Raw genomic sequence first — 24,872 nt, 5'->3', positions numbered from 1 at the left:
GTATGTGTTGGTCAGTGTTGCATTGGCTGCGACTGGACAGTGGAGTACCTTGAGGTGCACCGATGCACGCCACGTCACATTCCGACGTGACATCGACGTTCTCCACCTTCACAGGGTTTCATGAAGTAGCGGGAGGATCAGATTTGGCACAGGGTGCAGACGGCGCCATTTGGGGTATACCAGAGGCCAGAGGAGTTGCATACTGGTAGCGGGAATGTGAGTGGAGTCTGCTTGTTGGCTAGGATGGGGGTGCTGGGTTTAGTAGAGGGGGGGGACTGTGATTTAGCATAGGGGGCGCTGTGGTTTAGTAGAGGGGGATGCTGTTTTTTTTTATACTGTACTTTTCAAAATAAACCTACGTATCTATGAAAATGTAAGGGTTTTTTTTTTTGCGGCCCACATAAACGTAAACTTTGTTTATGTGGCCTGTGCTAGATTTTGAGTTTGACATGCTTGATTTAGACCATAAGTGAAAAAATAAGTATATGAAAGAAAATATGATTTTGGAACAAAAAATGTTGCTAAAAACCACAGCGTCTTCATCTCCTCATTCCCTTTGCTACTGGATTTGGCAGACCTGGAATAGTCTATACCTCTAGTGACTAGAATTATTTAATTGTATTATAACATTTATAAAGAAGAGATGTGAGTAACCTTTAAAAGAAAGAAGAAAAAAACACAGGCACCAATCCCTTCTAGGTTAGAAAAAAAATGACTCCCAAACTCATGGGCTAGATTAAATCATTTTTATTAATATATATTAAAAAGTATAATGCAAAAATGGAAAAGCAAGGGGATAAATGACTGACGCATTTCACTTTTTTGATGCTCAAAGTATTAAGTACTCTTTCTATTAAGTACTCTTAAAAAATTGTAATAATATATTAATTCAGTTAAGGAATTAGTTTGTCACTGTCCTCAAATGTGCCATGTTTTTCAATTCCTATATACAAGGTCTTATCGTTTGAATATTTAGTCAAGCTTGGTCCTTCTGACTGGTTGAATGAAAGTGGTTGAATGTAGAATATTCCTCTGTTTTTAGAAGAAATTAAATTTCACAAAAAAGAAGAGTGGGAATATCAACGTCCATCATTGGAATTAGGAGATTTTAAGAGGAAAATTATTATTACATTTTACAGGCCAAAGAATTTCCTTAACAGATGGTCAACCAACATCACCCCAAAATAGAAATGTACAAACATGTCACGATTGCCTTATCTTCTAGGGACTTCCAAGGGGTAGAGATATTTAAATTTTGACAGCTATCTGCTTATTTTGAGTTTTGGAAAAGACAGACTTGGAAAAAAAATTCTTCATAGCAGGATACAACAGAGTGTGAAACAGAGTTATGTTTATTTTCTAATTATCTTAATTATTTTCTGCTTATTCAGGATCCTGAACCACGCTGCCTCCTACAATACCAAACAGCAGATGCAGAAGAGCAGAGAGAACGATACCAGCTCTGCCAGGTGCCAGAGGAGCCAAGGGATCGGTATGCACTGTGCCAGGTTCCAGAAGAAGATATAGAGCGGTATACCCTATGTCAGGTCCAAGAAGAGCAGAGCGAAAGGTACCAGCTTTGTCAGACAGTGGAGGAGCAGAGAGAGAGATACCCACTGTGCCAGGTTCCTGAAGAACAGCGAGAGAGGTACCCACTGTGTCAAGTTCCTGAAGAACAGAGGGAGCGATACCCCGTGTGCCAGGTTCCTGAAGAACAGAGGGAGCGATACCCACTGTGTCAGGTTCCTGAAGAACAGAGGGAGCGATACCCACTGTGCCAGGTTCCTGAAGAACCAAGGGAGAGATATCCATTGTGCCAGGTGCCTGAAGAACCAAGGGAGCGATACCCACTATGCCAGTTGCCCGAAGAACAAAGGGAGCGATACCCATTGTGCCAGGTGCCTGAAGAGCCGATGGAGCGATATTCTATGTGCCAGGCACCCGAGGAGCAGAGGGAGAGGTACCCACAGGAGGAAAACCGATACCCTCTGGTCCAGGCAATGTTTGGGGATTCAGTTCCAGTCCGGTCTGATGCATTTGACCTCCATCTGCCCAATTACTTCCGTTCACGTAGCCACAGCTACCTCCGTGCCATCCAGGCCGGCTGCTCCCAGGACGACGATACAACCTCCTTGCAGTCAATGTCTCCCCCCCTCCCCATCACCAGCCGGACACTACCTAGGCACATCGGTGAGTGCACAATAGCAAAGCCAGTGTCTGGAGAAAGCACTGGAGCACTTACAAGGCTGTGAGCTTGCAGAACCTGTTGTGTATGTATGTGTGTGTATATATATATATGTACAATTATACATTATCTCTATGCACACGCCTAATACAACTTTCCTCTAATTCATCCTATTTCTCCTTGCAACCCTCCCTGTAGTGTTATTGTATTTAATACTCAGCTACTCTTTATTTTTACAGATTCATAATGCATAAATACACCCCCCATTTTCTCTTATAATGTCTGTTTCTACAGTTTACCCAGTTGTATACCACTTTTTTATTGTGCCATAATTTTGATCTGTATAACTCTTCCTATCACTCCATTTAACCCTCCCTATAATATATCATGTTATTCCATATAACCCTCCCTATAACTCCTCCTCTTGCTTTATATAACTCCTCCTATTACTTCATATAACTCTCCCTAAAACTCCTTTCTTGCTCCATATAACCCTCCCTAAAACTCCTTTCTTGCTCCATATAACCCTCCCTAAAACTCCTCATATTACTTCATATAACTCTAACTAAAACTCCTCCCTTGCTCCATATAACCCTCCCTAAAACTCCTTCCATTGCTTCATATAATCCTCCCTAAAACTCTTACAATTACTTCATCTAACCCTCTCTATAACATATCCTATTACTCCATGTGTCCCCCATATAACTCCTTCTACTACTCCATAAAAAAAAACTCCCTATAACTCCTCCTCTTACTTCATATAAACCTTCCTATAACTCCTCCTATTACTCAATATAACTCCTCCCATTGACTTGCATATTGCTCTATATAACATTTTAACTATAATGTAGTCCGCGTCAACACCTGGAACAGCTCATCAATGCATACGATGTAATATCCCTTTATAAAAATGCATATATTTTAACATATACATAATTAATATGCTATTGAATGATCAAAATACCCGGCAGTTCACTTATTAGTGTCCTAATAAAGTAGAGAGATTAAATTAAAGATTAATTCTCAAGCAATGTATAAATAAAACGGTAATTACCGGTAATTATTTACAGCTTTATTCCATATTGATGTGAAAGGTTCCCCCCCCCCAGAAGATTAGGCTATGTCTAAAGGTAAATTGAGTAAGGAACATGTTGTCCCTTTCTATTATTTATAAATGATTTTTTAGGTCTGGGGGGAGCAGTATTAAATTGTACGTGTAATTTCCTGCCATATCATAAAAGTACTCAGGATGTGAACTTAAACAGGGTTATTCTCTAAAACGAGAAGTGAATTTTAAATGTTAGGACAAAGTAGCCAAAGTAAACACTCAAATGACATGGAGAATTTTTCTAAATCAGCTACTTTGGCCTACATTTTGAATTTCACTTTGCATTTCTGGCAAGTCTCTGTTTAGTGAATAACTGGAAAGAGTAACGTGGAAAAGAGTAACATGCTTATTCACTAAACTGGGAATATTCTGGAATGCTAAATTAATATATAATGAAAGGCCAAAATAGTCAAACTGGAAACATTCTCCAAGTCAGCTATGCTTTCAGTTCAGTTATTTTGGCCTTAAAGAGACACTCCCCTGGCCAAGTACAAAATAACAAATGACTGTTTAGTAGATATATCTCCCATTAATACTTGCATTTATTTATTTAAGCATTTTGTTTTCATTGTGGTATATCTAAAAACAGCTTGTAAAAGTTCCAGTTTTGCCTTTGCAAGCCATGCCCTTCTAACCCCGCCCAGATTTTCTGTGGCTGCCCAATTACAGACCTTCCAATGCAGTTCAATGAGCTCTGAGCAATTGCTGCCTCTTGAGTTTAGCTCCACTTAGCTAACCAAACCAGGAAGTAACAGGGCCAAGTGTCTGATTGACAGCCAGGTGGGTGTAACCAGGTTCACAGGTAAAAGTGTCAATTTCTAAAAACATTTTTTTGTTGCATGGGAACAGCCAGAAATTGTTATTGTTAGGAGCACTAAATTTAGCATATTGCGACTTTTATGATAAATGATCGCGGCAAGCATAGGAACAAGTGATATGTATTTCAATTTTGCAAATAGGTTTTCAATACACTTCAGTTCTGCGATTAGCGTATAAATCATCTAGTCTTCAATTGTTTTGCTTGTGTAATTTACCGTACATTACCCTAAATTTATTGCTATGGAAGTTAATTTACATTACCCTTAATTTATTGCTATGGAATTTATCCACTAAATACCGAATTGTAGTGAGTGAAAAATTGATTACCAAATGTAGGCCTTAATAATTTTGAAAAATTCTCAATCTCAGCTTTAGTTAGAATAGGTTATTTACTAAAGTGAGAATTGTGGGGAATTATTCACCATGTCAGCTATGCTTCCAGTTCAGCTACTTTACATTTAGGTTTAAAATACACTTTGAATTCCTCACAATTCTCACTTTAGTACCTTGAGAGGTATTTTAGAGAAAATTTTGCAATTCAATTTTCAGTTGAATATTAAATCAACCCCTATGCCTGATTTTAGGCACGTTTAACATCATTGTGCTTAATTATTAAACTAAGAATTGTGTCACCTGGGAAAGCGCTGATCTGGGTAAAGAGGTGAATTGGTAATAAATCCATATCTGATATTTTAATCTTAGAGAATTGACAGTTCCATACTTCCTAACCATCTTGATTTCCAGTTTCCGTGTCCTGTCCCGTCTTAGTTCACTGGTGTCCCACTTTTGAGGACACTACGGAACTGTCCCCAACAATAAATAGCGCAAGTGCATCATTAGAAACGTGAGTGCAGTGTTCAGGGCACTAGGACCCTGCAGGGAGCTCTGAAACAGTGCTCAATGCATATCCAGCCCTCAGTGGGCTGGCCTGATTGATGGCACCTGCCATTAAACTGGGGGAACCATCCCCCTTCTGGGCTGCTTTGCTTCTTTGAGGGAAGAGCTAATTACACGATTGTAACTGGCCCACCCTCCTTATCACCGGCATGCCGATTCTCCCCAGAGTTGGGATGTATACAGTTCCTCATTCCTTGACTGTAGTATATACTATTAAAGGTTTTACTGGGGTAATACATGCAATGAGGGTAAGTAAAAAAAAAATCTTACCTCTGCTGCACTTTCTTGTTGCAACAACTTCTCTATTGGCAGTTAAAGCATGTATATGAAAATAAACTGCAAATAATTTCAATATATTTGTAGCACAACATATATCTAAGTTTGAGTTAGCGATTAGGTTGTGCTAAATTGAGGAAGTGACCGTCCCTATTTAAACACTGAGTTCTTTTGTCAGTTATCCACAATTCCTAGTTAAGTTAATCACCATAAACATGTCTGTTAAAAGTGCCTTTTTATTTGGGGAAATAAGGTCTGCAACTCCATACCTCCTAACCATCTCACATTCAGTAATGGGAAAGCTATGATTTGGGGTTCTGTGTTTTTTGTTTTTTCTTTCTTCAGTTTTTTGTCTTACCAAAGACCAACAGGGTAATTTTCTAAAAGTTAGAATGATAAATTTAAGGCCCAAATAGCCTAATTTGAAGAAACTCAATTGTACATTTTTCCAGTTTGGCTATTTTTGCCTTAAAGGGACCTTATTACACTTGTCTGTCAATCAAACAACAGGTCTTCTTACTTCCTGGTTGTTTAGCTGCATGCAGCTAAACACAAGAGGCAGGCCATCCAAAGACTTTGCAATGTGCTGCTTCAAGAAGTCTGTGATTGGACAGCCTTGGAAAGTCTGGGCGGGGTTCAAAGGGGAGGGTTTGCGGAGACTTCAGTCAAGAGAAATGCAGCTTTTGTAAGCTGTTTTGAGATCTACAAAAAATGCACAAGTAAATGTATGCAAGTTTCCATTTGGGGAAAATCTGCCAAACGGTAATTTTAATTTTTGGATTGTGGAGTGTTTGTTTAAATTTGGAATTATCTCTTTAGTGAATAACCATGCACGTTTCCAGAAACAAGAATATGAGCACATCATAAGACACGCTCAGATTGTGCAAACTATAAAGGAGAGTATTTTAACCTTCACTAAAGGGCTTTTGCAGCAACCTGCGCATGGTGTCAGAATAGCCAGAGCGGCTGCTTGCCTGCCTGGCTTGCATGTACTTAGGACTGACATGCCTCCAGATGCGATCGAACATGTCCTGGGTGGATCTGCCCCTATAACATTCAAAAATAAAAACCTCAAAACATAAAAGCAGGGGAGGCCCTGTCACCTCTAGGCATAGGGAGCAAGCACAGATAACCACTCCAGGCCATACAACCTCAATATGAATGGCTACTAGCTTGCAGTGCATGGCTAGCCATGGCCCTACAAGAATTCTTGACTGCTACCTTAGCCCACAACCCCTGTATAAAAGTATAAAAATTACCCCCACCTCCCTTGCTAGCCTAACCCTGTATAAAAGCCATGACTATGTACAGACATTACTAAACATATGTAGCTTGACATGCACATGTATTTTTTTAAAGGGTTTCTTCAACCACCATGGTGCAAGGACCCTGTATGTGCAGCTCTTTATGTGTGCTGCGCATAGTTAGATATTTTATATTGCTGCCACCCCTGAAAACATCATTAGCGAGCATGGAATGAGAGTCCCGGGCTGGCTAATGTCAATTATGTGCATTATGTTCTTGCACTGAGTTTCATTCATTGGCTGAGAGCACTAAGGCACTGAATGACTAGCAGAATCGGCATCTGGTTTCTGCCACTCTGCAGAAGCTGGATAGGAGTCTATTGGCATGACAGGTGGCTTGGCGCCCAGCCGGACCCAGGTGGCAAACCATTGCTAAATAGTTTGGCCGATTTACCTTGGATCAGCGCCAGGTTACAGCCTGCATCATAAGCACTACAACGGTCTGCAGTGACTATAATGCTTAAAGTAACCCTTTGAGGGGTTTGCCCTGCTCTCTATTCTACTTTAATAATTGGGGTGAAATAGTATCTGTATTGTCTATTGCGGATCCTACCTACATAAAGGGAATCAACACAGTAAAGGAGGAGACTATATTTAAAAGAAGAAAAACTACCACAACAAGAGGACAAAGTCTTAAATTAGAGGTTTAAAAATAATATCAGGAAGTATTACTTTACTGAGAGGGTAGTGGATGCATGGAATAGCCTTCCAGCTGAAGTGGTAGAGGTTAACACAGTAAAGGAGTTTAAGCATGCGTGGGATAGGCATAAGGCTATCCTAACTATAAGATAAGGCCAGGGACTAATGAAAGTATTTAGAAAATTGGGCAGACTAGATGGGCCGAATGGTTCTTATTTGCCATCACATTCTATGTTCTATCCTGGCAATCTGTTGGCTGGGGTTGATGTGCATATCACGGGTTTATGGGTTATATAGTTGAGTACTTTAGAACATATCCCCGAACTGTCCTGGATTCGGTGTGACGGTTTCGGTTTTGAACCATGTATCACACTCAAATGCTCAAATACAAATGACTGAATGAGATGAATGTAGTGCATTTTATGTTCATTCAAGAGTTTCAGCTCTCCGGCTATGACGGAGTAATTTCATTCATGAAAAGGTATCTATTAAAATGACTGGCAAGTTTGTCTGTTAGCTTGTGGAATAATTATAAAAAATTACACTTTGTGGTGTGCATTCACTTGTCTGTTATGCAATAGGAGGGTCTGCATAACCTATGCAGTGTGTGTATTCTGTCTCTCTGTAACAGAGGAGGCAGCTATAAAGTCTGGAGTGTCCCTTAGACCAGGTTGTGTTTTACTCTAGCGACCTCAAGAGGCCACTTATGGAGCTACAATACATAAATGCTCCTTTTGGTGGCCACTTCTCAGAGCATTATGGAGAGCAGTTGCCTCTCTTTATCCATCCCCTACAGCCGCAAAACTTCTACTGATGGCATCTGCGAAGCTAAAGTGCTATCCATTATCTTATTTTACACAATTGATTTTTTTAAATTTTTTTTTAAATTAAACATGCCTTTGAGTGAGAAGCACTTCTTTATAGTTATGCATGCTATTTTATTTTATTTTTATTTTTTTTAAAGTGGGCTCAAAACTGCAATAACACTTAAATGTTCCATTAATGAGTGCTTGTTGAGTATTTTTCTGCTTATAAGAAGACAGATTCCTTTTTGATTGCATTATTTTTTAAAGAAAGTATGTTTTGTTTTTTTGTTTTTCTGGGGCATTATGCAATGACCAGAGATAATACTTTCATTGTATATATAAAGGCTTGAGTTGTTTGCATTACATTGAAATGCAAGACAGAATGAAATAAATAAAGCATCAGTTACTTTCACCGTCATTCTTGCTGGTCCTTAACTAGTGTAGGTGGTGGAGAATCACATTTTTCTTTTTTTTTTTGAGCAGGTGGATTGCTTTATGCAGAGAAACTGTAAATTCCGTCACCTAGTCACGTGATATCCAGGAGCCTACGTGTTTCAATTTATACTGTGCTGCTAAATGAAAACTATGAGTTTGGTTTGGGGCACACAACAATTCATAGGTACCGGCTGTAATAACTACCTGTAAATTATTTTGGATATCCACATTCGTCAACATAGCCAGGCATGTGCATTTTTCAAATGACAAGCAGCTATAATGGCTATCCCCAATGAGGACAGACAATGCTGAGCGCATCTGAAGGTGTGGGTTCAGTGCCCTGAGTTTAGTCTAATGAAGCACTTGCACTGCACTCTTTGTTGGCATTCACCAGAGAGCAAACCTGGGATGGTGGGACAGGAGTCCCAAATCAGTACTTTTGCCAAATTCGGGACAGTTGGCATGTATTATATTTTTGTGTGTGATCTTTTCAAGTACTTTTGGCCGTTTAAAAAAAAAAAAAAAAAAAAGGAATTATATGGCAAGATATTTGGCCATAGAATCCCAGTCCTTGATGGATAATTGCATTGTCTGTATAAAATCAGTAGCGTTTCCTGTGTCTGGTATTTTTTTTTTTATGCTTTCTGAAATGGATGAACAAAATTTAAACCTGCATAGGATTTCCGATTGCTACCATATTGTGCTTCTAATCTTATGGATGCCATAAAAAGTGGCCTGTGTTAGGACGTGATCCAGCATGGATAATTTGAACATTCTTTTTTAGTGGTTTAACACTGAATGAGTGTTGCTGGCTGTCAAGGTACTACCAAAACTCGCAAGCAGAAGACAACAGATACTATATTATTACAACATTTATTACCGAACCTTGGAGTGTCTGGATTTAACAGGAGTATAGAATATAGTTTTTGGGGAGAAAATAAGGACGAAAATGCAAAGGAAAGGTCAAGAAAAAGCAAAGGTACAGTAAACGAGTACACGAGAGGCTCAGAAGTGATGTCAGAGAAGGGTTCAAATAGGGAACAATAAGGAATAATTTGAGTTTATTGGTTTTAGGTGTTTTGCCCACATAAGTTTGGGCTTCACTTTGGCTTTAAAAAGAGCGGAATCTAAGCGCTCAGCGTCATCACTGATTTCAGAGAGATGTCGGACACCAGTGCGCATTTTTAATTGAGGGCAAAAACTGCAGTTATCTTGTCTGCAGCCTTTGCAAGCCTTCCCCTTCTAACCCCACCCAGACTTTCTGTGGCTGTCCAATTACAGGCTTACCAATGCAGCTCAATTAGAAGTCTTTTCAAGGCAAGTGCTAGGGGGAATTGCTGTCTCTTGAGTTTAGCTTCACTGAGCTAAATAAACCAGGAAGTAACAGGACTGCTTGTCTGATTGAAAGCCATGGGGGTGTAACCATTTTAATTTGTAAACGTGCCAATCTGCACTTTTTGCAAAATGGAAAAAGAGGACACACTCTTCAGACAATATAACAACTTAAATTAGATGAAGCAGTTATTTTGGCTACAGTGTCCTTTTTAATGCAGACTGGCCAGGTACAGAAAATGGGACAGATCATTGTGGAAAGAGTGTGACAAAGAATGCCTCCTCTCTACGGGGGAGATATATCAAAGTAAAAATAGGTGCTTTTTTGGGGGCAAGATGTTAAATAAAGAGCAATCACAATGGAAACAAATGTCTTTCAATATTTATCACTTTGGCCCAGTACCTATTTTCCCTTGATAAATCTTCTCCAACAGATGAAAACATTGCCTTGGAAACGCAGCAAATGGCGGTCATACCGCAATGTCAGGCGATTTGAGAGGTATAGCTTTTATCTCGATTTACTAATAAATAATGTATTGACTTGCATTTCTAGGTAGGATTCCAAATGATTTTGTTTCTCATTTGTGTATGTATCCCATTGAATGGTTGAAATTGCTGTTTTATTACAGATATAATGCATTAAAACGATACAATAAGTAAATACCAACAGATATTCAATCAGCATTTGATGCAAATGTTTATCTTCTGTGGGTTCTTCCTAATCATAATGTCTCCATAGTTTTATCTGCTTACTGTAAATATCAAGCCCAATACCTTCTCAGAAAATCTATTGTGCAAGATATGTTTTTTTGTGCATGTGAAAGTACGGTATTTGCATTTGCTATAGTAGTATTGAACTTTGCCCTTTGTTTATTGCAAAATATCTTATTGATTAAGGACACCAAACCATTTCTGGAATAAATTTGTAAAATGTGTAAAGCAATCACCATAGAAACGAATTCAAAGTTCTTGCTGAGTGCCTAAGTTTCAGAAGTGCGTCCCAGAAATGTTCTCAAACTTAAAGGACAACTGTCATCTCAACACTGTGTTTTAATATAATCTTTAGATCAAGTTTTGAAAGAAAAGTATGTGTTAAATGAAGTGTATTTAAAAATTATATGAGAAAAACTGCTCCCTATCTTTAGTATAGTGTAGCATCCATCAGCCATATACATACACCCTGGGTCAGACAGTGTTTGAATTTGAATGTTAGTCGGTCTGATGATGTCACTTTATTGTGCAGGGAGTGAAGCGGGGAAGACCATAGAGACTAACTGAATCTGACCCAAGGTGTAAGCATATGGATGAAGGATCCTGTTATATACTATAGGTAGGGACGTGTTTTTGTAATTTTTTACATGTACTTCATTTAACACAGAATCTATTTCCTTTTAAAATGTGATGAAAGGTCTGTTACATTAAAAAATTGTGTTTAGGTGACAGTACACATCAAGCAATTATAAGGGTGAACAGTTCTGCAGAGGTCAATAGCATGTTGAGGGGCAAATTATTATCACCCATGATGCTACAGGTACGCTCGTGCAGAGAAATGCCATACAAGTGCATGCCCACATCAGCGTTCCTTTAATGGTGATATAGGCACTTATGTGCTCCCTCATAGAGCAATATATGCAATCAGTGAAGGGCAGTATATTGAACTGAAGCCCTTGCCACACAAGGCTTGGGCCTCTTCTGTGATGGAGACTCCCAGGACTGGACAGAGTGTCAGTGTAATGGGGGCCAGAGTCTGTCTGCTGATAGCTGGTAATGTATAGTGTTCAACACGGATCCATTACATAACCACCATTTGCATTCCCAGCACAAGCATTTGCGTGTGCATTGGAGATTCCTGCCTATGTTATTGGAAGCATATATTGTTCAGGCAGCTCCTGGGTTATAGCTGAAAGGGGCAACATAGTTTCCAGGCTTGGGTAATAATACGGAATATCTCTGCCAGCCTAGTAGTCTTGTAGCCAGCCACACTAATGAGAACTGGGTCCAGATGGCATGTCAGCACCCTAGTCTAGCAAGCCTTAAAGGACCACTATAGGCACCTAGACCACTTCAGCTCAATGAAGTGGTCTGGGTGCCAGGTCCATCTAGGGTTAACCCTGCAGCTGTAAACATAGCAGTTTCAGAGAAACTGCTATGTTTACATATGGGTTAATCCAGCCTCTAGTGGCTGTCTCAGTGACAGCTGCTAGAGGCACTTCCGCGCTTCTCACTGTGATTTTCACAGTGAGAAGACGCCAGCGTCCATAGGAAAGCATTGAGAAATGCTTTCCTATGGACTGACTGCGCGCGGCTCTTGACGCGCATGCGCATTCGGCGGGAGGAGAGTCCCCAGCGCCGAGGGAACCTGGTGCTGGAGAAAGGTAAGCCTTTAGCCCCTTCCTCCCCCTAGAGCCCGCCGGGAAGGGGGCCATAAGGGTGGGGGGGACCTATTAACACTACAGTGCCAGGAAAACAAGTTTGTTTTCCTGGCACTATAGTGGTCCTTTAAAAAAGTTACAATGTCAATCTAGCTCCAAACCCAAAGTACTTTGAAAGAAAACCTAATTTCAACATTGACAGCCAGTAAAAGTCAAAGTCCCACCAATGTGTGTGAACAAATTTACCTTGGATGTCTTATAACGCACTTTACAGCACTGTCACTTTATAGGAAAGTATTTTTTTTTTTTTTCATTATTTGTCCACAATTGCTGGAGTTTGTTCTCAACTGGTAACCGTCCAGACTTCAAATGGTGGGAGTATATAAAATTAAAGCAGAAAATATCCAGTGATGGTGGAGGACATACAACAATAATGTATATGGTATATCACTCAATTTGAGAGAGAAAAATATACCAAATATGAAAACTTTGGATACTACTCCTTGGAGAATCTACTTAACTTCATATCCCTGGTGGGGATTATACCACCCAAGTGCTACCATCTGAGCAGGATCTACTGCTCCACTACATGTGAGTAGAATATTCTTACTCTTATAACCATCAATATATTGATTACAGTGATCACTATTGTTTGCTATTTTTATCTTTTATATATCAAACTACACATTGAGGGACCAGCCCCAAGATCTACATATCCATCAGTGGGGATTGTACCGCTGCATGCTGCTAAACTCAGAGCTGGTCTTATTGCTCTCTCAAATGTGAGTGATATACCATATACATTATTGTTGCATGTCCTGCACCTAGTTCCTTACGCTCTGCACCATCCCTGGTTATTTTCTGCTTTAATTTCATATACTTCCACCATTTGAAGTCAGGATGGTTACCAGTTGAGAACAAACTCCAGCAATTGTGGACTAATTGGACTTTATATTGGCACAACATATATTTTGTATATATTGTTTTCTCTATATCTTTCAGGAAGGGGTTGAGGGTGACCCTTACTATCAGTGTTTGCTGCCTGCTATCATAGATTTATACACCGTTGACACATTAGCGCTTATCCTATCTGTATATTTATTATTTGTGTTGCTACAACAAATTATCTGGTGGAGTGCACCTCTACTGCTCAGTCTAATTCATGGTAAACATTACATAACCGTTAGAGTTCACTTCTTAAACATATTAACTGAAATTAGATGGAAACTGAGTTTAAGTGGATATGCATCACTTTGAGACAACTGTCTTTCAAAAGCTTTGGCTATGAATGAGATCATTGCCACACTCTGCAAGCTAAAAAAAAAAAAAATATGAGGGCAATAATGTAACCAATCAATGTCCTATCCCTGGGAATGCTAGAAAAAAAAAAAGGTTTTGAGCATGCCTGACACATTTACATGTGTGCAGTTGGAAGATCTGTTCAACTTAAAAAAGTCTTGACATGGGGAGAAGAAAGGGAGTCTGATCAGGGTGGTCATGCAAAGCAGGCTTGGCTGTCCAGTTTCTCTCTCCTGCTGCTTTGTGATGCCCTGTTTCTGTAATAAGTGGACTGGTGTGAAATTGAGATGGGTGGGAAAGAGGGAGGCTGAAGAAACTCCCCTAACTGAGTGGTGGAACCGGTAATGTTTATAAATGTTTTTTTACATGCTTTACAAAGTTTGTCTTGCTTCATTGTGATTTGTATATTTGTTTAAAAGTGTTTGCATGTTGGCTTAAAAAATAATTTCCATGTGATGCCTGTCCCTTTCAATACAGTTTAGAAAGCACAAATGAGGCCTTAAGCCAGTGAGAGGCTGATTTATAAAAAAAAAAAAAAGTCGTTGCCCTCTGTTCACACAGGAGAATCAGGGATTGAAATAAATAAATGGATTGTCCTACTCTAACCCAAGTGATGTACAGCGCTACGGAATCTGATGGCGCTATATAAATAATAAAATATTACCCTAAGTCTGCCCCACCCTACAGCCATGGGATAGTGGTCATAGTATTGGTGTACAATACTAGCTGTGTAAAGTAACCTGTAATAGATTAATTGATCTGGGAATGTAGAGGAGAAAATTTATATATTTTAGCAATTAATATTTTTTTTTATCAGGTTTACCACAGGTGAGAGAGATTGCAAATGTAGACATGGCTTGAATATGGTTCTGAAAGATAATGCTATATAGAGTATATTTTTTCCTAATACAAAGCCATGTGTGGTTGATTACTACTACATTCCTCCTGTATTTATATACTACAGGGGTTTCTCATTCACTCAAGTGAATCAATTTGAGACGGTGAATGAATGAGCATGTTACCATGACAACTTCTCCACTACCATGGCAACCTGCTTAGTCATGATGTAACATTTTGTCTTAACACCTATGCAATCTGATTTGGCACTTAAGGAGAAAGAATACAGGAAGCGACCCCAGATTTTTAAATGAACTTTAGTGTATGCGAAAATTCCCTATGCACCATAACAACTTCAGCTTCCTAGAATCTCTAGCATTTACATTATATATTCATTTTCTTTCCACGAAGTAACCCACTAATGGCTTCTATCAATCGGTAAACTGTAAACTTTTCTGGGTTGGATATATAAATTTTATCTAGACAACAGCGTTGCAAAGTTGATATGGTTTCAGGAGTCCCCTGCTTCTGTCCCCCAGTAAATATCCAAACTGTTGTCTGGCCCTCTCAGCCAGGGAATGATGGTAAAAGTTGCACAAAATGGATATAGCTAAAATGGAAAGCGAACGTCCACTTTAGCGATATTGAGAAGTACAGAAGGGGACCTAGGTAAGTGTCAAACAAGTCAAAAATGTTTTGACCACTTAAATGGGATATTGCTTGGTGGTTTGCAGCACCATAACAAGCTGTACTAGTTATGTTGCATGCAGGGGTGGACTGACAACTCATGGGGCCCCTGGGTAATAGGAGATCATGGGGCCCCTGTGTACCCACCCACTTGCAAGAGACACAAATATCATCACGCCCACATACACGTGTTAAAGAAAGGGTTGTTATATGGTGGTGAAGAGGCTTCAGTGGGGGACATGGGGCTGTAGTGGGCAAAAAGATGAATATAAGGGCTGTAATGGGGGTAAAGGTGCTGTAGAGGGAGTATAGGGGTTGTAATTGGGGATAGAGACTGTAGTGTTGGGTGGTTGTGGGGGACAGGAGCTGCAGTGGGGTAGTTTTTTAGGTCCCCAGCCCCCTTTTCCTCCCGTTAAAGTTTACTCTTTTGACCTAAAGTAGAGCGGGTGCTGGTGCAAGATTTATTTTCGGTTCACCTATTGTAATGATGGAAAAAAAGGTAGATCCCCATCTTTCGTACAACTACCACAATACTTTGCCAGATGGATATCTACCATTTGCGCATTCTTGCAGGGTTGTATGGATCTGTAAGCCTGTTTTGAATGGAGTATATGTGTGTGAATGTAGGGGTGTATTTGTGTGTAGTTTGCCTTTGAATATAGTGGTGTGTCCAGTGGCGTACCTACCATGGTCGCAGGGGTCGCAGCTGCGACCGGGCCCATTGCTGCAGGGGGCCCGGCCGCAGCCACGACCAGTGTGACCGTGGGCCGCCTAGATGCCGCCCCCTCTGTGTTCCCTCTGTCATAGGGCGGCCCAAGAGGTTGCTCACTGGCCACCTAATGGACCACCCAGCGGCCGGCAGAGTTCCTGTCAGACGTGGCAAGCGAGCTGTTTGCTCTCATCTGCTCCCTCGCGGGCTCCTGGCATCAGCAGACAGCCTGCGAGGGAGCAAATAAGCGAGAACACCGCTCCTTCGCTGCGTCTGACAGGAACTCTGCCGCACAGAAGCCACCCGCCGCACTAAAGCCCCACTGGACCCCAGGGACAGATCCACTCCAGCTCTCCAGGTAGGGAGGCTGGGTGGACATTTAATATTAATAATGTGTGTCTCTGAATGTGTCTGTATGTATGGGTCTCTGTGTGTATGTGTCTGCATGTTGGTGGGGGGGGGACGTGTGGGATAGGAGGTAGATGTATGGGAGGGCCCCAGGGCAATTTTCGCAACGGGGCCCTGTGGTTTCTAGTTACGCCTCTGGGGTGTGTCTGTATGTAGTGTTGATATTTAAATGCAGGAATGTATTTGTGTGAATTCTTGGAATTTGAATGCTGAGATGTATATAAATATATATGTATATAAAGGTGTGTGTGTGTGTGTGTGTGTGTATGTGTATATATATATATATATATATATATGTATGTATGTATGTATGTATATATGTATGTGTATATATATATATATATCGTGCAGATATACACACACTAACAGATACACACTAACATGCATACATATACAAATACAGACACATACAGATACACAGAGAACCTTCCTGCGTCGCGGCATTACACAGTGCAGGGGCCCGGTCTTGCTGATGAGGGGCTGCAGTGCCTGACCATTGAAACATTTACTCTTCAGTAGCGGGCGGCACGTGCGTGACTTCGATGTTTCCTGTGCCTACGCGCACAGTACCGAAATACTCCTATGCTTTCCCGGACCCTAGCTCTACCTCTCGTAAGCAGTGTCTGTCACGAGGGTGGCGCGCATTGGACTTGAGCGGTCGGCGCAAATGTTTTGTAGCTGGGTGGCGGGCCCCCTACCTCGACTGGGCCCTCGGAATTTGTCCAAATTGCCCGACTGCTTAGTTCGCCGTTGGTTGCATAGAACGTCAATTAACAGCTCATAGTGTTTATGATGCTTGGAGAAATACTTTAATTATTAGGTCTCTGTGTGTATGTGCATGTGTCTATGCATGCAGACTTGTTGGTGTGAGCACATTATGTAAGTGCGTGAGTTGATAGTTAAATATGCATCTATGCTTATGGCTAATTACATGTCCCTATTTTTGGAAGAAATCCCTTTGCTCCTCTGTCTATCCTAATGCATTTGTTTTGAAGCAACATAGTACAAGTTCTGTCTGAGTGTATAACTGAGCGTCATAGCAATAATACTCCCAGTAATGTGTCTTTAAACTGTTATAAATGTGTTTAAAAATCCATCTGTCTAAATAGCATTTTAGTTACTCAAATTATTAGTAAATATGTCATTGTCACTTAAAAGTTCCCAGAACAGCCTTCCCCTGGCCACACCACCACTTGCACCCCTAAAATGGGTTTCTCTCTTTGAAATGTTAGCAGGTATGCGGTGTATGTCTGATTAAAGTGGATAGTGATGTGTGTGACTTACTATGTAAGTATTTGTGAGGGGGATTCCCACTCCCCCACAAATGGCAAGGGTGGCTCAAACCCCAATAAGAGGCATTCACAAACAAAAAACAAGCTATAAGATGGCAACCCTAATTATTGACACATTATTGGAGGAATTTGAAGCCATTATTATTATATTATGTCATTTTTATTACCAGTGAGGCATTTATTATGTGAATATTTTTGTGCAATGTAGTGTAACACGAGTATAATAATATTCCAGGTGCAGTACAACCTCTGTGTTGAACATTCAGCCCTCTAGCGTTAGGTTAAGAGGTGAGATTAGATGGCGCTGTACCTTTAAGAGGCGCCTCGCTTGCCGCGTCCCTTTAACCGCCGACGTCACCGAGTGTATAAGAGCGGTCGGCCCCTTGAAAGCTAGGCGTGACGACACTGTGGGGGCGGGGTGTCCACCACGGGCTTTAACCCACGTGGCCCCTCCTCTTAAAGGGGAGACGCTGCAGAGGGAGCAGGCAGGAGGGTGAGTGTCTGTGTCTGTCCCTTGTCTCTGTCACCTGGCCCCCAGTTCAGTCCCTCTGTGCCCACCCCAATGCCAAGCAGGGGGCAGTGCCCGCTCCCCTCAACCCTCCGGCCTGCTGACTCTATACATTGAGTGTGGGGGGTTCTCACCAGAGAAGGGGATTCTGTGGGTCATCTGCCAGGATTTCCTATGAATGAGAAGGGCGGATCCCTCACTGTATCCACGTCTCAGCCTCCGGCAGCTCCCATTTGGCACCAGGACCCGTGTGTGCCCCCTTTACTGCCATCTCCCCCTGCAGACCCTGCTAGCAAGAGCCCCTCCCCGTCTCCCCCACTCACTCATTCCACCATCACCCTGGCTTTGTTTCAAGAGCTGTGGAAGCAATGTGAGTGAAAACGTTCTATTTAGAATGTTGTGCATTGTGCACCCTTTGCATGGCATGTGCCCTGAGATCTTTCCTGGGGAGGAGGGTGGAGAGTTGCTTTTATGATGTCTGGGTATTAGACTATTGTCTGTTATGTGTGCTGTTTTAACACCCCTCCCCACCCCTACATACCTTCCCTCCTCCTTGTGCTGTGGCTGAAAGATGCTGGCAATGTGGAGGGCATGGGTGGGAAGGCTGGCATTCATATTGCTTCCCCATTGTTCTGCATTGTATAGACATTGTATTGATTGCTATAGTGCACTTAACTATTGACACGCTACAGTAGCTTTGCTGATGGCATCTCTTGCAAAAAAAAAAAAATATATATATATATATATTGATATGCTAGCATCCTTTCAGTATAGTTCATTGTGTGTGCTGGCCCATGCTCTTACTGTCTCCTGTAGACTGTTGCAGTGATCTGTGCCATGGGAAAAGCTCTCTGCTTTTCCTATGCATGAAATACATTAATTAGTGGATGTGCAATGTCCTGCTCCCTTTTTTCCCCTCTTTGTCCTGCATGGAAGGGGTGTGTGCCCCTAGAGCCACTTGGCATTGATCTCCGTGTAGGCACATGTAGTTAGAGCTGGCACTATTGCTGATGATTCTGAACATTAGTAACCCTGGGTTAGGTTGCTGGCAAAGGCAAGCGTACAAATCGCATATGGCATTCTTTGTGTATTGCTCTTTGGATGTAAAAGCATGTCTCTGAATTAAAAGTGATTAAAATATTAAACTCTCCGCTGCACACCAGTGCGTTTATATTATAGCCCAGGTTTCTCTTAAGGCATCGGTTTAGTGCCTCTCTCTGCCAAGATTAACTCAACTGCAAACCATCGTTGGAGTAAGGTAACTTGAATAGGCCGCTTGCATCTGTTATGACCTGCAGGAATGTGTAGATGTAAGTTTCTGACCTGATTTAAAACTCCATATTAATTGTAGCCAGTTATTATTTATAAAGCACCAACAAATTCCACAGCACTGTACAATGGGTTGATGACTGCCAAGGAAAAGGGAGAGTTATAGCACTTATGAAACTGGGTTGCTCCTAGGCGCCGCCAAAAGTTCTACAACCTTTTGGAGTTTTTTTTATTAAGAAAGACAGCTGTATCACCTTTGTTATAGTGAAAATCCCCCTCTATTGTCAGGGGATACTGACTATGCAGTCTGGAAAAAAACATATTTGAGTGGGTTGTAGATCCCTTTCTGTCTCTGTTAGTTTGTGTAATGCCCTTTGGAGGTCTTTCATCTGTAGCATAGATGTCATAAAGTACGCCATGGGGGTCTCGCTCGTTTTCTTGTTGTCTGTTTGATGCTTTAAATAGCTACCTGGGAATGTGATGGGTATCCGTGCATTTAGTGTGATGCCCAACAAGGAACTGTGACAAGTCCGATGATTGTGCATTGCAATGGCTTTGAGTTGAAGAATTCCTGTCCTCCTTTGCCCTCAGGACAGCTGCTGCTACTCCTGTAATTGACCCTAACACCACAACTGTCATAACACAAACCTGCACTCCATAACTTATAATGTAGTTGCAATAGACCTTAACAAGACTGCTGAGCAAATACCGTATACCATCTGTAGGACTTGGGCACTTTCTTTATATGGCAATGCATACTAAATTCTAAAAGTTTATCCAAAAATATTAAATAGGGGTCAAAGTGAGACTCATTCTCATAACCTGTTCTATTACCAGCTTGGGATCTGTACATTATCGACTTCAGTTCAGTGAATAAACCACTATTTCCTGCATGTGACAATTTTCTAATGGGTGCTTTGCAGCACTTTAAAAATACGTCCCAATGACCGTTTATAGCGTGTCAATCACATCTTACTATATTATTTGTCTTCATTGTCTTTTGTATTGTGCCCGTGCAAAGGAAATGTTGTAGATGTGCCAACTTCAATGTGTAAAGTCTTCTGAGATTGGTAAAAGCTACTTTTGATACTAAACCATATCACATAGTGTATAATTTGAGATCACAACAGTATTCAGTTTGTGAAGACCATGTGCTTTGTGTGAGCCCTTTTTAGCATGTAGTGTGTGATGCCTTTTGTGTAAAGTGTGAATGCTTTGTGCACTGTGTGACATCCGAATGGCGTTTGAACTGTGTGCGACTTATGTACAAATATGAATTGCAGATATCGTATAGGACACTCAATGAAATCACTGCATTAAGTCGTTTTGGAGGGGCCTAATGTCCAAAGGAAGATTGTTAGCCACACATCTGCCACTTGCAGTTCTTGCATGCTGGTGGCGGTCTGTGAAAGAATTGCGTGGTCCTACACCTCACCAGGAAAAGCAGGGAAGAAGCGTTTTTCCCCAGCGTCTGAAAGTACTGCAGAAGAAAGCTGCTCAGTTACTCTGTGATGTCCTGTATCCCTCTGTCAGTTGAAGTATTACTTTACTATTAGTGGATGCATGGAATAGCCTTCCAGCTGAAGTGGTAGAGGTTAACACAGTAAAGGAGTTTAAGCATGCGTGGGATAGGCATAAGGCTATCCTAACTATAAGATAAGGCCAGGGACTAATGAAAGTATTTAGAAAATTGGGCAGACTAGATGGGCCGAATGGTTCTTATCTGCCGTCACATTCTATGTTTCTATAAGCGGCACTGTCTGGGCTCTTTGCAGAATTTTCAGAGACCTCTGTTGGGGGCAGATAAAGGTGAGCATTACTTACCTGCCGCTGTCTCATGTGGGCACGGCTCTTGTGGGTCCCCTTCATGTGCTATAGTACGGCATTGAGGTCTATGGAGGATCCCGCGAGATCGCAGTGTCCTCCATAGACCGAACCAATTCCCTGCAGTCGTCACTGCTGATGGCTGCTGGGGTTGACACCGTAGCTCCTTCCAGAGTGTAAGAAAGTTATGCAGAGAAAATATACTGAGATTTTTATTAAAGAGATTATTATTAATAAAGCGCCAACAAGTTCCATAGCGCTGTACAATGGGTGGACTAACAGACAGGAACAGAGGGGTTGTGGTTGTGGACCCTGCTCAATGAGCTTACATGCTAAAGATGGAGTAGGGTATGGTGACACTAAGGGTAGAAAAGTAGGTTGCTAGGATGGTATTCATTGAGGGCTTAGTGTTTTGATGACAGTAGAGATCTGGTAGTCCCTACTTTGTCTCTGTAAATCTCTAGACAGGGTTGGAATATCAGTGATATTTCAACACAATGAAAATTAGTATTTCATAAAGACTATATGTTTAAGTAAATTACATAAAAAAGGCAATACTGAGAAATATAAGAAGGTCCCCAAATGGGGTGGCCTTTGGCAAATTTGGTTCAGCAATCCGACCCTGCACCCCATGCTGGAATCATAGCGGGTATAGAAACTCCATGGCTAAAGGAATGCTCAACTTGTCCCACACTTTGTATTAGAGAAGAAGGGATGAGAAAGTCTTTCACCGCTCTTTAGTGTCTCCTCCAGTCAGTTACGGCGTGAGTAGGTGTACTCCGATAAAAAATAATTACCGTATATACTCGAGTATAAGCCGAGTTTTTCAGCACATTTTTTGTGCTGAAAAACCACAACTCGGCTTATACTCGAGTCAGAGTCTGTATTATGGCAATTTGCATTGCCATAATACAGACTGGGGGGAGAGGGGTGCTGGCAGAGCTGTACTTACCTGTCCTGCAGCTCCTGTCAGCTCTCTCCTCCTCCGCGCCGTCCGTTCAGCACCTCGGTCAGCTCCCAGTGTAAGTCTCGCGAGAGCCGCGGCTCTCGCGAGACTTACACTGGGAGCTGACAGAGGGAGCTGTACAGACCGCGCGGAGGAGGAGAGAGCTGACAGGAGCTGCAGGACAGGTAAGTACAGCTCTGCCAGCCCCCCTCTCCCCCCCACTGAACTGCCAATGACACTGGACCACCAGGGAAGGAGCCCCCCTCCCTGCTATGTATCAAGCAGGGAGGGGGGACGAAAAAAAAAAAAAAATAATAATAATGCCATTAAATAATAAATAATAATAATAAAAATATATAATAATATTAAAAAATAAAAAATAAAATAATTAATATTAAAAAATGCCCACCCCCACCAACACATACACAAACACACACTGCATCACACACACTCACACTTCATTCATATACACACACGCACTCACACACACGCACTCACTCACACACACGCACGCACTCACACACACGCACTCACACGCACTGCACTCACACGCACTGCACTCACACGCACTGCACTCACACGCACTGCACTCACACGCACTGCACTCACACGCACTGCACTCACACGCACTGCACTCACACGCACTGCACTCACTCACACGCACTGCACTCACTCACACGCACTGCACTCACTCACACGCACTGCACTCACTCACACGCACTGCACTCACTCACACGCACTGCACTCACTCACACGCACTGCACTCACACGCACTGCACTCACACGCACTGCACTCACTCACTCACACGCACTGCACTCACTCACTCACACGCACTGCACTCACTCACTCACACGCACTGCACTCACTCACTCACACGCACTGCACTCACTCACTCACACGCACTGCACTCACTCACTCACACGCACTGCACTCACTCACTCACACGCACTGCACTCATACACACGCACTGCACTCATACACACACGCACTGCAAATAAATATTCAATTAATATATACACACTGCACTCATACGCACACACACACTGCACTCATACACTCACACTGCACTCATACACTCACACTGCACTCATACACTCACACTGCACTCATACACTCACACTGCACTCATACACTCACACTGCACTCATACACTCACACTGCACTCATACACACACACTGCACTCATACACACACACTGCACTCATACACACGCACTGCACTCATACACACGCACTGCACTCATACACACGCACTGCACTCATACACACGCACTGCACTCATACACACGCACTGCACTCATACACACGCACTGCACTCATACACACGCACTGCACTCATACACACGCACTGCACTCATACACACGCACTGCACTCATACACACGCACTGCACTCATACACACGCACTGCACTCATACACACGCACTGCACTCATACACACGCACTGCACTCATACACACGCACTGCACTCATACACACGCACTGCACTCATACACACGCACTGCATTCATTATATACACACACTGTAAATAAATATTAAATTAATATAATTTTTTTTAGGATCTAATTTTATTTAGAAATTTACCAGTAGCTGCTGCATTTCCCACCCTAGTCTTATACTCGAGTCAATAAGTTTTCCCAGTTTTTTGGGGTAAAATTAGGGGCCTCGGCTTATATTCGGGTCGGCTTATACTCGAGTATATACGGTAAACATATTGCTGTGTAGAAAAATATACATGGTTAGTGCCCATAACAAATAGGTGCCTGTAGGCAGATATCTAAGGTTTGAGTCACTCCAAATACTATAAACATTTTGCATCATTGAAGAGAGGACCCTCTCTACTTGTTGTCCCTGCACTGTGTGGTTTATAATTGTAGCAAGTTGTAAAAATCGCTGCAACTATAAGATTGCCCTCTGTTTCAGTGATGTCAAGGGAGGAATTTAACTTCCTTTTCTTTCCATTTTTTTTGTCTAGAATTCATAAGTTGAATGGCTAACAAAAAAAACCCCGCTAGTCTCAGCCTGTACATTTAAAGACTATTTGCTGTAAAATAGCATGAACTGTATGAATGTATAAATTGTACGAAACCCATTACACGTAATGTGGCGGCGACGTAGTTGCATGTGGCCAAGTTAATATTTGACATTCCATTTGTTTATTACCGATGTATGTTCATTATCAGCTGTACAAAACTTGATGACTGTGGAAAGAGGTTTTTTTTTTTTTTTTATCTCTTTTGAATCTACCAAGTTACATTGGAGGGGGAAAAGTTAATATTGGACATAAATCACAAATGGCTCTTTATTGCATGTACCTTTTGGAAGTGATAGCCGTGTATTTGCAGCCCTGTCCTCGTACATGATTGCTGATCTCCTTAGCTGTTTATTGGATCTTGGGGTCTGCGTGAGGTCAGGATAGAGAAGATTAACGTAACTTTTTTTTTTTTTTTTTTTTTATTGGCCTTGGCAGACCTGGGCCAGCTTCATAGGATATGTATGCTCTACCCATGGCTATATGTCTTTAAAGGCACTTGTGCACACTATTGTTATAACACAAGAAATTACAATCTAGCATAGAAGTCACATCCATACATATGTTTTAGTGTATCAGATGCATTCACTGAAACTTGATTGTCTGTAAACTAAAATATCATGCTTGAAGCTATCTGGCATGGTAAAAAGTTTGAATCCTATACATTGTTTACCGGTAGTCAGGTCCTGTAAGAGTCTGCTTGAAGGCTAATTTTGTGTTTGTTTAAAAACAGTCAGACCGTATTACTACCAGCTTTTCTTTGTGATCAGTTTTATTCTAAACAAGACATAAGACTCTATCCTAGGGACCATTAGCTAGGTTACAGCATATGTCTAGGGCTGTTTCTATGGTTACAATGTGGACCAGGGACTGTTGCCCTAGCGACAC

General features: G+C 41.6%; 1 protein-coding gene across 3 annotated transcripts in view; it reads left to right on the top strand.

Moving 5' to 3' along the window:
- DLGAP4 (DLG associated protein 4) overlaps positions 1–24,872 on the top strand; it is a 175,323-nt gene that overhangs the window by 104,249 nt on the left and 46,202 nt on the right. For 2 of the 3 annotated variants that reach the window (XM_063455661.1, XM_063455660.1), the window contains exon 7: positions 1,392–2,190. In XM_063455661.1, the coding sequence (XP_063311731.1) occupies positions 1,392–2,190 (799 nt within the window). Of the gene's footprint in view, positions 1–1,391; positions 2,191–17,907; positions 18,284–24,872 lie in introns of those variants that run through there. The other variant, XM_063455663.1, reaches the window with a different exon arrangement.

Source organism: Pelobates fuscus, chromosome 5 (assembly GCF_036172605.1).
Source record: "Pelobates fuscus isolate aPelFus1 chromosome 5, aPelFus1.pri, whole genome shotgun sequence".
Classification (NCBI taxonomy): Eukaryota; Metazoa; Chordata; class Amphibia; order Anura; family Pelobatidae; genus Pelobates; species Pelobates fuscus.
Note: the sequence above shows the minus strand (reverse complement) of the source record. Positions and strands in the feature narration are given on the sequence as shown.